This window comes from Saccoglossus kowalevskii, chromosome 2, assembly GCF_978046115.1.
Source record: "Saccoglossus kowalevskii chromosome 2, keSacKowa6.1, whole genome shotgun sequence".
NCBI lineage: Eukaryota > Metazoa > Hemichordata > Enteropneusta > Harrimaniidae > Saccoglossus > Saccoglossus kowalevskii.
The window spans coordinates 35441640-35456977 of record NC_140642.1 but is presented as its reverse complement, the minus strand read 5'-3'; the positions used below and the strand labels follow the sequence as shown (position 1 = coordinate 35456977).

The 15338-nt window shown below is 33.5% G+C and overlaps 2 protein-coding genes across 2 annotated transcripts in view; one reads left to right on the top strand and one right to left on the bottom strand.

The window, feature by feature from the left end:
* LOC100378618 (centrosomal protein 128-like) overlaps positions 1 to 7461 on the bottom strand; it is a 29693-nt gene extending 22232 nt beyond the window's left edge. The window contains exons 1-5 of the mRNA XM_085495036.1: positions 7421 to 7461; positions 4703 to 4963; positions 3532 to 3618; positions 372 to 527; positions 184 to 258 (exon numbers count right to left, since the gene is read on the bottom strand). Of these exons, the coding sequence (XP_085351162.1) occupies positions 184 to 258; positions 372 to 527; positions 3532 to 3618; positions 4703 to 4855 (471 nt within the window). The 5' untranslated portion in view covers positions 4856 to 4963; positions 7421 to 7461. The remainder of the gene's footprint in view (positions 1 to 183; positions 259 to 371; positions 528 to 3531; positions 3619 to 4702; positions 4964 to 7420) is intronic.
* Positions 7462 to 7989: 528 nt separating this feature from the next.
* Positions 7990 to 11457, top strand: LOC100378768 (cyclin N-terminal domain-containing protein 1-like). The gene is made up of 2 exons (XM_002735668.3): positions 7990 to 8037; positions 10407 to 11457. The coding sequence occupies exons 1-2, from the start codon at positions 8016 to 8018 to the stop codon at positions 11366 to 11368; spliced, it is 984 nt and encodes a 327-aa protein (XP_002735714.3). The 5' UTR covers positions 7990 to 8015; the 3' UTR covers positions 11369 to 11457.
* Positions 11458 to 15338: the final 3881 nt, after the last annotated feature.

The following is a 15338-nucleotide window of genomic DNA, read 5'->3' as shown; positions in this document are numbered from 1 at the left end:
TCCATGTTTTATGCTCTAAATACTAGTAGAGAAACAAGCCAGTCTCTTCGGGCGGAACATTTTGTTTTTGAGATCAATTCAACTAGTCTTAATCTAGTCAAGTTAAAAAAAATAAAGATATACAAAAGAATGTTTGATAAAATATATGAGAAAACTGCCAATTACAGCAGCATACATAGATACCTGTTCTTCTGGTTCACCTTCAAATCTCACTGATGCTTTTCTTCTTCGTCTTCTCCGAGAATATTCTCCACTCTCCTGTCAAGAAACCAATTAAAAGTAGTCATGTATCAAATGTGCAGTTCATGCCATTTAAGCTCACATTTACTATAAAGTGCCATTAGTAATAAAATTACTGATTGCTAACTCACCCCATAATCCCTTAATGGGGATGTAGGCCTATATCGTCTACTAGGAATGTCTTCGTCCAGATCGCTAGATCTAAGGGGTCTACTATCTCTTAGTAAACTTCTTTTCAACCTCTCTTCCTTTAGTTTATCACTGGAACGTGCTAGGTTCTCTCTCAGCTGCAACAGACAAATAAATCAAAGAAAGCTTAGAGTATTGGAGACACATTAAATATAATTCGAAATTACTTAGCTGAAAACTAATTATGCAAATCAGAAAATTAATATGACCAGATTTGAGTGTAAAACTAATGAGGTCTGCGCAATGTAACAGAAAATCTATGTCTCCAAGTTTAATTGAAATGTGATTAGAACCAAAAATTATGAATTATTATGCTTATTAGGGAATTAATATGAACAGATTTTTACCCCAAACTAATTAGGTTTGTACATTGTCCTAGAGCATCTTTGTACTAAGTTTCATTGAAATGGAATAATTAGTACTTTAGATATCAGTGTGAAAGCTTAAAATTGGTTAATTATGCAAATTAGGTAATTAATATGTACAGATTTTAACCCACAATTATTCAGGTCTGTCTATTGTCCTACATCATCCATGTACATTCATTGATATGTGATGTATAGTACCTGAGATATCAGTGTGAAAGTTAATTATGCAAATTAGGTGATTAATATGCACAAATATTTACCGGAAACTAATTGGGTCTGCATAATTCTAGATTCATTGAAATGTGATGATTAGTACTTTAGATATCAGTAGAAAAGCTGAAAATTAATTATGCAAATTAGGTAATTAATATGCACAATTATTTACCCTAAAACTAATCAGGTCTCTGCATAGTCCTAAAGGATCTATGTACCAAGTTTCATTGAAATGCGATGATTAGTACTTGAGATACCCGTGGAAAAGCAGAAAATTAACTAATTATGCAAATTAGGTGATTAATATGCACAAATTTTTATCGAAAACAATCAATCTCTGCATAGTCCTTGAGTATGTAAGTACCAAGTTTCATTGAAATGTAATGCTCACTACTTATATCAAATGCTGAAAATTAATTAATTATGCAAATTAGGTACTGATATTACCATAAAAACTATCAGGTCTGTGCAGTGTCATATGACATCTATGTACCAAGTTTCATTGAAATGTCATGATCAGTACTTATATCAAATGCTGAAAATTAATTAATTATGCAAATTAGGTAATTAATATGTACTGATATTACCATAAAAACTATCAGGTCTGTGCAGTGTCATGTGACATCTATGTACCAAGTTTCATTGAAATGTGATGATTAGTACTTATATCAAATGCTGAAAATTAATTAATTATGCAAATTAGGTAATTAATATGAACTGATATTACCATAAAAACTATCAGGTCTGTGCAGTGTCATATGACATCTATGTACCAAGTTTCATTGAAATGTGATAATTAGTACTTGCAAATTAGGTAATTAGTATCCACGGATTATTACCAAAAACTAATCAAAACCTAGCATTAGTTCAGAGCATGTATGTACAAAGTTTCATCAAAATCCAATGAGTGGTTGTTTAGATATCAGTGGAACAATCATGGAACAGCTAAAAATCAGCTAATTATCATGCAAATTAGGTAATTAATATGCACGGATTTTTACCAAAAACTTATCAAATCTGCGCATCAGTTCAGAGCATCTATGTACCAAGTTTCATTAAAATCCAATGAGTGGTTGTTTAGATATCAGTGGAACAATCATGGAACAGCTAAAAATCAGCTAATTAACATGCAAATTAGGTAATTAATATGCACGAATTTTTACCAAAAACTAATCAAATCTTCGCATATGTTCAGAGCATCTATGTACAAAGTTTCATCAAAATCCAATGAGTGGTTCTTTAGATATCAGTGGAACAGTCATAGAACAGCTAAAAATTAGCTAATTATCATGCAAATTAGGTACTTAACGAGCATGGATTTTTACCAAAACCTAATCAAATCTGCGCATTGGCCCAGAGCATCTATGCACCAAGTTTCATCAAAAACCGATGTATGGTTCTTGAGATAGCAGTGGAACAGTCGGACACACATACACACATACACACATACACACATACACACACACAGACACACTAACTGCAAAGACTCCCATTATGTGCTTCGCACATGGGAGTCAAAAATATTATAAGTGACACCAAAAAATCTTCTTTTGAATAGATACGCTTGCAAATAATTTTTGGATGATCTACCTATGCAAATAGACATGGACAGACGTAATGATATATCTTAGCATTGGCAGGTTTAGTTAAAATTTTATGCACAAAACAACGGTGGACCCAATGGCAATTTGTAGAAAGTATGCAAAACTAGGTGTACTTGTTTTCCTCAAAAATATATAAGACAAATATATTGTTGGATTAATTTTATAGAAACAATCAGGAATTCAAAACTAAACTACTGAGTCTGTTGTAGATCTGGCGGACTAACAGAGTGTCAAGCAAATATCAAATGAAAGATGTGAATTCATGCAATAGGTTACTGATGGCATCCATACATAGTGGCAATAAACTTTCAACAACATGACACCAAAAGTCATGTATGCTGAGCAATGCTTTCTAATTCTATCACTGTTAGCAATGCACATTTCAATTAAGAACTGAAGATATCATTAGAAAATGAACAATATGTATAGTATCAAAGCAATCGGACTAAATTCGCTTGATAAAAATTAGAAGGCAAAATAAAAAAATTCATATCTTTTTTGAACACCACAAATTAATTGATACATTCAATAATTATTTTTTTTTCAGAATGAATTAATTAATTTATTAATTAATTAATTAATGGCGAACAAATTAATGTTTTTTTGGGGTAAATTAATAATAGTATGGGATTTCTCCAATCACCATTCAGTAAATCCAAATATTGAATTAAAAAAAAAAAACCAAAAGCATAAAACAAGTCTGGTCTTTTGACAATTGGTCATCAGTTGCTGTCACAAATGCACGCTAATATCTGTTTTTCACAACTAGCAATGTTTACCATGAGAAAACTACTGATGGAGTCATGTTGATGAAAACACAATTTGTCTTCTTTATATGAATATGACCTCTTTCTCACTTGAACTGTCTATTCTGTAGAAGGTAAGAATACATAAATTAAATACATTGAATTTCTCACCCGATTAATTGCAGAACTCTGCGAGTCTGAGGCATCACGATATTGACCTAACATTCGATCTACTTCTCGTAAATTACGGTTTGTGTCCTGGAAAAAATAAATTATAGAGAGAAGCAAGAATAAGTAAAATGTTGTTTGCAACAGGCATAGTACTAAACAAGATTTGTCCAGGTCAAAAAAGAATCAAAAATTTTAATGTCAAAACAATGTTGAATTCAGTAAAATCTAAGAAGCTAACCACCAAATTTCTAAGATTGCACACACAAGATATTGATGTGAATAAGAATAAGGAAAAGTTCACACAATGATTCAATTTGCATATCTCTATTGTGTTACACTTCTCATATATTTACATGGATCATTCACAGTCTCTTTGATAATTGATCTTTGATACATGACAAAATATTGATTTGTTTTACAACTTAATAATAGGATAAGCTAAGGTTTCAGTACACACACACATTTTTCAACAGTCAAGAAAATACCACACAACAAATCTGCTAATTTACTTATGATGTAGGAGTTACAATTGGCTGAAATACCATTACCGGTAATACCTATGCAATATCATAGGATTTTTGTGTCAGAACCTCTAAATAGAAACATTTTATTTCAAGTGAATTTTTGTACACCTGAACCAGTGACTTTAAATCTGTCAAAAAAACATGAAATATATTCTAACAACCTAAACACATATTTTAAAAGTACAAATAATGATAACATATTTTACAAATACAATGTAAATGTAAACAAAAATAACGATGGCCATACACAAATAAACGTAATTGCAGACTAACACCCAATGAGAACAACTAATAATACTATAATTATGATAGTAGATACATGTATGAAGACAACGTTATTGTAGTAGATTATTATTTCATTATCATAGATTACAATGTTGTACAAGTCATTGTTAAATAAGAAAACATATAGGTATGTAGTTGTTGACAATTTAAGCACATTATAACTTCATTAACCCTTATCTGGTCAATTTACAACTACACAGCGCTCACCACTGGCAGGACAAGGGTTAATGGTGTTCTGTCATTACTTTTATGTATTGAACCTAGTAAGAAACTAAGCAACTAAGTGATACTGACTTTCTAACATGTACACTTTCTATTATTAGTGAAATCACACACAGTTATTAGCATACAATATTACTTACGTAAAGAGTAGTTGTAAGTGCAGTCACACTATCCCGAGTGAGAGCTGAATCTGAGAGACCTTGACTACGGGGTGAAGAAGGAGGTGTGGGAAGACGACGGGAAGCTCTACGTGGCGGTAAACGATGATCATAACCCTCTGAATCAGAGGACATGTTACTTCAAACTGATTCCAAATGAAACTAGATATGTCACCTCATCAGATCTACTCTTCTTTGTTCCTTCTTGAATAAATATAAGTGTATACTTTAAATAAAAATAACCTGCAAAAAAATGAATATTAGAGTAACAAAATGATGCATAATATAGAGAATTACCAGTTAATATAATTATTGCACTTATAGTTTCAAAAATCAAATCACAAAACTTTAAGAAATTAACTAGGGTTCCAGGTAGCAAGAAAGTGAAAATTTTTCCAACGAACAGTTTACAGTATTGCAACGTGTGTGCAATTTACCGTTGTATTTCCTCTGTTCATACGCTATGTAGTGTAAATCATAACACTAGTGTCTGTAGTACTAACAAACAACTCACACAACCTCTTTTGATTAATAGTTAAAATTAAACCATGATACAATATGTAGAAGATTTAACACACAAACTAGAAATTCCTGATTTTGAATAGCTACTTGACACTACACCCTAGAGATTAGAGTTACTTGGTACATAGTGAACTATGGATTGACTCAAGGATATTGCCTGAAGCCACTGGGAGATAATAAGGTGTTTTATTTTGTTAATACATCGGCAGTACAAAGACCACTCACTACATGTTCTTGCACAATAAACAGCTTTATGTAGTGAATAGACATAATGTTTTGGCAACACATCAAAAGTCACAAGATACCCAGAACCAAAAGAGGCATCAAATTCGATGATTAAAATGGTAACTGATTTGCTGCAAGTCAATTGTATGTTATTTTATAGACAAACAACCTTCATATGAATTAAACCAACCAGCCATTAAATTTTAACCATGATAAGGACAGAGTAAATAAAACATCATGCAGCTTTTGAGTGATTTTGATGAAAAGCAAACAGATTATTTTTTCTTATTTACTCAAAACAACAAGTTTAAAATTAAAAACAACAATTAAATCCATTGATTAACAGCTGACAATTAATATTAATTGATTTGTAACAACATCGTCATGTGACTGAACACAATATTGGTTTCAGGCTAAATTCACTAGTTATTATTACTCGCTAGAAATAAGCAAAATAGACAGTTTCAATTCTTTAATGCACTTCACTTATTACAAACTGCCATAGCAGACTACTGATTTTATCAACAAATACCACGCTACTACTCAACTGTAATAAAGAAAACATGTCGCATCACGCTTTTCAGCCATACTACTTCAGAACAGTGTGAGTAAATCTTTCATTAATCAACAATTTTGTTAATAATCAGCCATCTAAAATTCTCATACAGGTCCATATTGTTACAATCAATTTAAATTCAGTATATAATAAAATAATCATTAAGAAAACTATACATGTGACTGATAATTAGCGCAGGTACCTACCATGCAGGGAAAGTGTGTAAATGATATTACTTAAATAAAATAGTAAAATAACAATTTTGTAGGTGTTTTAAAAATTTAACAAATACAGACACTAAGGGATAAGTTGGATACTGAACCAAATTGAGTACATACATATTTGTACTTGTTAATACATGAATACGAGTCTGCCATAACGTCTCATATAATCAGGTTGATGACATACTTTGAGAACAATTGATAACAATAGCTATTGATACTATGTAACAGAAGACACAATAACAGAAGTGGCTGAGACAATTCATTAATAAACTATAAAAACCAAACAAATAGAACAGAGATTCTTCATTCAGATTTCTCTTTTAATTCACTATTACAGTTTATGGTGGGAAAAAATAAAAAATACCATAGTGAAATGCAATCTAGTTGCTTCACACTCAGGAACAATTATAATTTAGTGGTTATGGTTAAAAGTTACTTCATTAAACTAGCAATTATAGATTATATAAATAAGCTATGTGAAGCGGGATTCGGGACTACTTATAACAGGTACACAAGATACCAACGGTTTTCCCCATTTTTAACAATGGGAGTTGCCAGGTAACAGACGCCAAGTTGGTACATTGCCAAGTTGGTACAAAATACGTGGATGTCGTTAAATGCTTGATAATGAAAGACTGGACACATTCATTCCAACCTTGATTCTCTTGAAAATAATCATCGTTGTCTGGTAATAAGATTTAACATGTTGGAGAGAAAATTTGGAATGCTCTGTGAACGGCAATGGCAGGAAGCCGAGTGAAACACAATCAAATAAAAATATGTCCATGTTATCAGGTTAGCGGTGTTCTATCGTGACCCCTCATTTTGTTATTTCGACATACACCTCAGTAGCTTAGTCGAGTTACTATTATGTGTTTTGTATAAGCATGTTTCTATTACTATGTCCCCTCTCCATATTTTACGGGCAATCTCAAAGGCAAATACATGACCTTCTTCGTTTTAGTCAGTTCAACAGCACGGGTACTAACAGTTTGTAGAAAGTGTTTACTAGTAAAATGTCACAATTGTTCAAACACTAAATTATGGTAAATACTCGTCGTATAGTTTCGAGTGACTCAATATTCCTGAAGATAGATGGAGTCGAGTCGAGTTGTGTAAAGTGTTCAGGAATCATCGATCGCTGTCGTGTGTGAAATAGTACACGTAACTTACCTGTCTATTCCGTGTAGACGACTGATAGACGTTACTTGTACCACAGTCTCTGGAGACACTGTGCTTGTACACACTTCAATGCAGAATGTAATATCCAAAATGTCTTATTTAATCCAACTCACGCTATATTGATAACTAAGCAAACTCCTGACGTCCAGTTTCCCACCTAAACACTTCTACGCTATGTGTTGTCGTTAGTGGGGAAATTGAAATCGCCGCCTAGACTGCGCTTTTGATTTATAACAACTTTTCTGATTGGTCAAAAACGCGGAAGTGTTTATGGCATGTCTTAACGGTCTTCAGTTGATTCTCGTAGACTAAATATACATTTGCGTCACCAAATAGTGAAACTCGACATTTTATTAAGCACTGACATTTTGAGATTAAATAATGATAAAGTTTAATTGAATAGAATAATACTTAAAATGTAATTTTGCCATCATCAATGTGCATAAAAGCTAAACTGATAATAGCCAATCAGCATACTCGAAGTATACTGTGATAGGCCTACAAACAATTACGCATGCGTACTGTTAACTTCCGCCTTATCTCAGAGGGCAGTATGACATCGTCTGCCGTTTGAACATGTATTTTGATGACTCTTTACTCTTTGACAGGTAGGATTTTTGATTCGTTGCAGTATTGATTTATACTTCGGCAATATAAACAAATGTTGTCCGTAAATGCTGTTCATTATGTCGTATTTCTTGGCGAACGGCGTAAATAATCTTACTCAACCGTGACTGCAGGACGCTCGAGCTCTCAAAATCACAATCATGCACTTTAATGTAGAATGCTACACAAGTATATGTCATTTTGACATATTTGATATTTCATATCACGAGGATGAAGAAAATGGAATAAAATTATCACCGTACTCGGTTCGGAGAAAGTCGATGTACAAAATGAAGTGAAAAGTAGCATGTTAGTAGTCGGTTTTAGGGCATTTTTAATATTTTCCTATGGAACGCATATATTGCATTATCTCAAAATTATGCTCTGTAACATATGGTTAAAGAAGATATACATTGTCTTACTAAGTACTTTTTGATGTCCTTTCAGTGTTAAAAAATTGACAATTATTTTTGAGGGTTTTTTAATTTTATCAAAGAAATGTGTTTGGAAACTGCTACTAATACTAAAATAACATTTTATGCATATGGTATTATTTTTTTCGTTTATCTAAAAAAATACGAACAATTCTATCAATAAAATTTATTTTAATTAATTTGTTTCCAATTTTCACCATTACACTAAGCTAACAAAAGACAAATTGTGAAACTCCACTTAGTTTAGCGATTCATTCATTAGCTTAAAAAACAAAAGCATGGCACTCATAATCAAATTCTGTTTTTTCCCACGGACTCTTGCAACAAGAGTTTAAGATTGGGTTGGTTCATGGCAAGAGTTTTATAACCCCGCTAAAACTATAGAGAATAATTAGAGGATCTTCAATGAGTGACCGTGTAGTAATTTTCATATGTTCCAAGCCTTTACTACAACGCAAACGCTGGGCGCATTGATTCGGTCGAACAAGTAAAAGTGAAGAGCCATTGAATTGAAGAGACAAAACTTCAAGCAATCAAGAAGAACTTTAAATAAAAGTCCAAACACCAAACTAGTTAGAATACAAATAAACAAATTAGATAATTTTTAACTTAAACGAAAAACGAAAGCAGTAAAAACTATTAAATATGTCAAAAAGCTGTAGGAACTAAAAGTATTTATCGGGCGTTTGAATTAATTTTATATCGTTCTTGTCTAATAATATTGTCCTTAGGAAACTTGCCTAATAAACTTGAATATTTAATATTAAATATTCTGGTAATGGTAAGTGGTCATTGTCATCATTAATAATGAAGTCTGACAGTTGAGCACTTCTAGCATTCATGTCACCCATGATTAAGACATCTCCCATATTAGAAGCCGCAGCTTCTATTAAAATTATTCAAAAAGAATGGGTGCAACTTCTAATACAGATTTGATGGTAGTACCTGCACTTATGCAAATGACAGCATGTGCGTCTATGCATGCATGGTCATAATTTGTTTATGATCTAGTGTACAATAAATGCAATTTCTGGATTGAGTACACTTCTATTGGAGACAACAAATACAGTATTTATTGTTCAATCTTCAACTTATTTTCTGAGCATAGACACGCCTTTGGCATTTATGTAAGCGCATGTGCTATTATAGCAAAAATACAGTTTCTTTCATTTCATTTTAGTTTTGGCACGCAAATTGCCGCCGCCATGTTCGCCTAGTAGTCTCAAGCAGCACGCAGGGAGGTCAATACCTGAGATTCACTGTCAACCAATGCGCATAATAGACCTGCGCGAGACTTCGGTACTTTGATCATGATACTCCCATGAAAATGCAACTTGGATATGTTAGGCGGCGGGCAGAAAAAAAATGAAGATAAAAATAATTTTTTTAGCAATTTTTTGCACTCACAAGTCAGTAGGCGCGAGAAATTATGCTGAAATAAAATGTTATTTTTATTTCATTTTCGGCTCCTGTTCATTCGGCGGGTTCACAAAACAAGGGATAATAAAAGTCTTGTCTTACCGTAAAAAAAAGTTGCTAGAATATCATCATTGAATAAATTTTCTCGCTCTACGCTCATTGACCTGAAAAATAATCCATCTACACCCACCGATCATAAGTAAAAACCACCTATTTCACCTCCATGAAAACACGGGTACAAACGTAGACATACATTCCTGTTGAAAAAGTGTGAACATGTAGTGAAAATAGCCACAGACTTGAAAACAGACAGATTGAAAGTCCATTTAAAAGCACAGACAAAATAATATATTAAAAGTAATACCCATGGTATATTACTAGTTAACCACAGCCACAAGAACAATTCAGATACATAAGCCACGACTTGAAGATGTCAAAGAAAATGACAAACTAGTTGTATAAATGGCAAAAATGAATCTGTATTGATCAACCTTAATGCATGTGTTTCTCATTTCTAGTAATTGGTGCAGTAATCATGTCAGTAGCTGGTCGAATATTTGGAAGTCCTCCAGAACCAGTATTTAACTTGGAAGGTGCTTGTATGCCAGCAGAGCTTCTTGAAGACCAGCTATTTATCTTGGCTTCCCAAAATGAAGAATACGCTCAGTGCAACACTATCTATGATCAAGGATACTTTTGCTCAGGAATACTTGCACAGTATATTTTTTTGGTTTGTGAAAAGTTCAGATTACCATCTGAGAGTCAATTTCTGGCAGTAGATATCTTTGATAAATTTATGTCAAGACATTTACATGGCTTATACAAGTATATCAGAACTAGTAATAAGTATGCTGACAAGAAAGAAGAGTGGAAAGCATTGGAGAATAAGCTTAGTCGTTTGATGTGTCTACGTATGGTGTCTTCAGTGCAAATAGCAAGTAAACTAATCTCTCATGCCAAAGTTGTGACGATAAGGAAATGCAATAATTTTCTTTCTCAATCGGGACGTAATTACACAAACGAAAGTATCATGCTCTCTGAACTTAGTATTTTGAAAGCTCTTGATTTTAAAGTGTCATCAACCTCTGCATTAACGTACATTGAGGCATTGCTTGAAATTCTTGGCCATAACGACACAATGACCAATGTAAAAGTGCTGCATGATACATGCTTACATATCTTAGAAATGACGTACATCCAAAGACAATCTGTATATGAGAAGCTGTGCTGTATAGCGACTGGAAACGCTGAAGTCTGCCATGAAGAAAGAGTGAAATTCAGGACAGTTGAGCAAGACATGATGTTGTTGTCTGTGGCTATCATTGGGGCTGCAACATATGTAACAGAACAAAAAATGCTTGATAGAGTATTAGACAATCTCGGAAAAATTACAAGAATTCCAATGGAAGATATTGTTGATTTTTCTACTATACTTGTTGAAGAAGCTCTGCAGAGCAACTGCAATATATTGAACTTTTAACTTGAACTTATAACATTTTACAAGTTTGTAAATGACAGTCTATTATTGGCATTAGTAATTTATTGTGATAATAAAGTTTAATAGTATTAAGTTTAGACATGCTGGCAATATCTCATTAACCATTCTGATTTTAATATGCAAACATCACTCACTATGGTATGTCATAAGTGATCTGGGAAATTACTCTGTCACAGTTGGTGAGGACCACATCATGTTCAGTATGGACCCCATGTGACATGTACATTACCGTACATATAAAATACATTGTTTATAGGAAATTCAAATGTGTTGCTTGGAAACAGTGGTGCTTTGAATGCCAATTGAATTTAACAACAATCTCAGCTAGGCATTAGTGGGGATGTGAATAGTGAGTGGATTCAAAGCCAAGTAGTATTGTAATGTATATGGTATGGAGAGGAGTCGATGTTCTTAAGAATTTTTGAATTGAGAGATATTCCTGTAGATGGACAATCAAATATTAGAATACATAGTGGATTATTTTGCACATGTTAGCTCTCTCAATACTGTAAATAATTTTCATTTGATTTTAATCTCACTGCGTTTCCAAATGAGCAAAATCTGCTAAATTAAATTCATATGAAGAACATATGAATATTCTTAAGATATCGAAAAATGAAATTAAACACAAGTGAAATTTGATGCGTTTATATACCCTGCGGTTTATATTAGGATTTTAACGGTATATCTTCATTTCAGACCATTGCAGTTGAATGGTATGCATATGTATAAACACTAATACAAATGACTAGTTTTCTTCCCCATGTATAAATTATACATTTTCACATACTAATTAATTACTGGACTTTGCAGTAAAATGCAAATTAATTTGATTATTGTTCACAATTGATATGCTAATACCGGTAGTATTGTGCCAAGCCATGGTGTGTAATATAGTGTGAATGTTTGGCCCTAGAGATGTGAAACCTTTACTGTCGTTTATTAACACTCTCACCACGTTGTATGTCATTTAAATTTACTGCAATTGTTTCAGTCATCATACATTCTCTTCAGAATACCCTTATGCTGTACAGGCAAGCTGTATGCCAACAGACAGACACCCACACATAAACAAAGTACTTAAAAATAAGAAATATGGAAATAATTTAATCTTAATTCAATGACTTGGTTATGGTTACTGATTGCATAGACAGATTTTCTTCAAACTGGTTACACATACATGCTCTCAAATCTTTGTTTAGATTATTTAAAAAATAATAGCAAATTTAATGTGTGTACAGTGGTTTATTCAAGATACACAGACTAGTTTAGTTCAAACTGTAAACACCTGTTGGCTTAATTTACTTCGCGAGGTACTTCAGTTATTTTTAATCATTTTGGTTGAAATTGTTTTCAAAACGCCAACTGTGTTGGTTCCTACTGATTGCAACATATACACGGACGTATGGTGACTTTACCATGATCGAACTTGAGATGTCTGACTGCTGTCAATTGATCGAGTCGCCAATTGATGCAGAATGGATTGGTGCAATGCAGTATGTGAGAGATAGATGTTTTGTATCATAACAATGGCTGGTGTGATGGTGCGTCTTCCCCTCGGGCATCCTACTCTCCTTCATTATGCGTACAACATGCTTCATTTCTTCGCCAATTAAGATACAAAACATCGTACATTAATTACGCTCTCTTTATGCTACATCAACACACAGATGACTTATAGAAAGCTTTATTTAAACAACGGAATGTATGATCGAAATGCAATATCGCAAATACTTAAATATTGAATAACAACCACATCGATGTATACAACACTAAATTACCCACTTCTGCGAAAAGAATCAATTTAAAACATACAGTCCATTGCATTATCTGTTACCGGTACTGGTACATGCATTTGTGTGTGGTGTGTACAAGGACGCACGCACGCAGGAACACTGTGCCAATATTTGGTCGTATATTTCGATCTTTCCGTCGGGAGGGCATAGCAATAAAAATATCAAAAATACGTGTTGTTGATGTGCAAGGCGAACTTTTAGAACTTTAATAAAAAGCATTCAACCACGCATCGCTAACCTGAATTCAGTAAGACTGTCACACAAATGCGTAATCAACTATTATAGTGATTTTTGATATACGGATAAATAAAACGAAATTACATTAACGAAAGTGACTGATAACTTTTACTATAAAAAACTTAGCATCCCGTTGGCAGGCCAGTCACACTGGTTCTCACTACAAGAGGTTACGATCCCCCCTGCCAAATGCTAAGGAAAACTGAAACGTGTATATACATATTTACATAAAATATTGTCCACCTATGCGGATCTGTTGGTGCAAGGTTTTTATGACTGTATGCCCTTACTGACGTCAACCAAACATTTTATGTGCCAGTGGGAAGTTGGCACCCAAGGCTGACAGGTACTACACCTTGCCCAAAGGTGACCTGGGGGTAGTTGTGGCAAAGGGTAACCCCATTCTCCCAAGTCCATAGACTCCACAACCGGATGTAGTTTAAAATCTTGCCCAGGATAAATATATACATAATTAAACCATACACGTTGTTTTTATCAGGTAATACCTCACATTTTAGGTTGAGTTGGTGCAAGGCTTTTACGACCGTATGCCCTTACTGACGTCAACCAAACTTATTATGTGGGAAGTTGGCACCCAAGGCTGACAGGTACTTTCCTCAAAAAATTTCAAATGATGAATACGAATACAGATAACACATAATATCCATGAAAAGTTCGTTACTAGTATGTTATTTTCTAACACCATCTCCATGAGTACCTGTATCTGTTAAATATGGTCTTTTTATTGGATTCGTCCCCTGTTATCTTAATGCTTTTGGGGCATATGTCAATATAAAAATATCAGCGAATAACAAACAAGTGTTTACATTTTTAGTTAGGGTTGGTACCATATAGAGTTGAGAAGCAACAATGCATAAACTTGAACACAAGACAACAAAAAACGAAAAGTTGCATGACAAAGCAAAAAAAAGACACACAGAGTAAATTCAAAACAATAAAACATCAAAATTGCATCAATATCTAGGAGGAGTTATCGTCTAGATTCAAAACAGATTCGCAAATAATCGCCTAAAGAAATTATGGAGAACTGTTTTTCCGTAGTATGTACAAGTCTTTTCGTAGGTTTAATATGATTCTAAACCCCACGCTTGTGTGGAAAATGTTATACACCTGTGCAAGATAGCAGATTTCTACCACAATCCCTCAACTGTCATTCTACTCACACCCGTTTAGAATTGTGAACCAACTTGAACCCGTACGTACTTTGGGGTTATTTTTTGTTAGTTCATGGACAAAGCCCATTTATGCAGATTTAGTACTAACTGTGGGCACTAATTATGATTGAGTTAATGGTCTGTGTGCGTATTTTTCTGAAATGTGCGCTGGCCTGGTCAGATAGTTTGATCAAAATTTGGAGAGGTCAATAATTAATCCTTAATGGATTAAATTAAAACAAGCTACAAACTCCGATCACTGATTTTTCTATCTACATGATTATCATGTGTTCTGTGTGCAACGCGTTGCCATTAATATCACAGAAAGTGATTTTAAACCTTTCCCTGTATCTAAGAGGTAATATAACGTATATCATACGTTAGACAATTCATCAAATATATCATGTCTGTGAATATCAAATTATCAATATGGTGGACCACAGCCCCTCTATCAGAGGGACTGTGGGTGGACACATCTTTACTTATACAAGCCAAATGACAAAATAACTTTTGCCAAGCATACGTCTTAAACGTCAAATAGTTTTGACATAGTTTACCAAAATATCACTGAGTATCGCGATAGACTTACACTGATCATATCATTTTATTTCTTAGATATAAGGGTATTTACAATGTTCTTGATTATACTATTAAACTGAAAGGCATATTTAAAATACAGGGAAATGTAGAGAAATCAATTGTCAGATTACACTACGTTTGGTTTTACCCAATTTGGTCATGTTT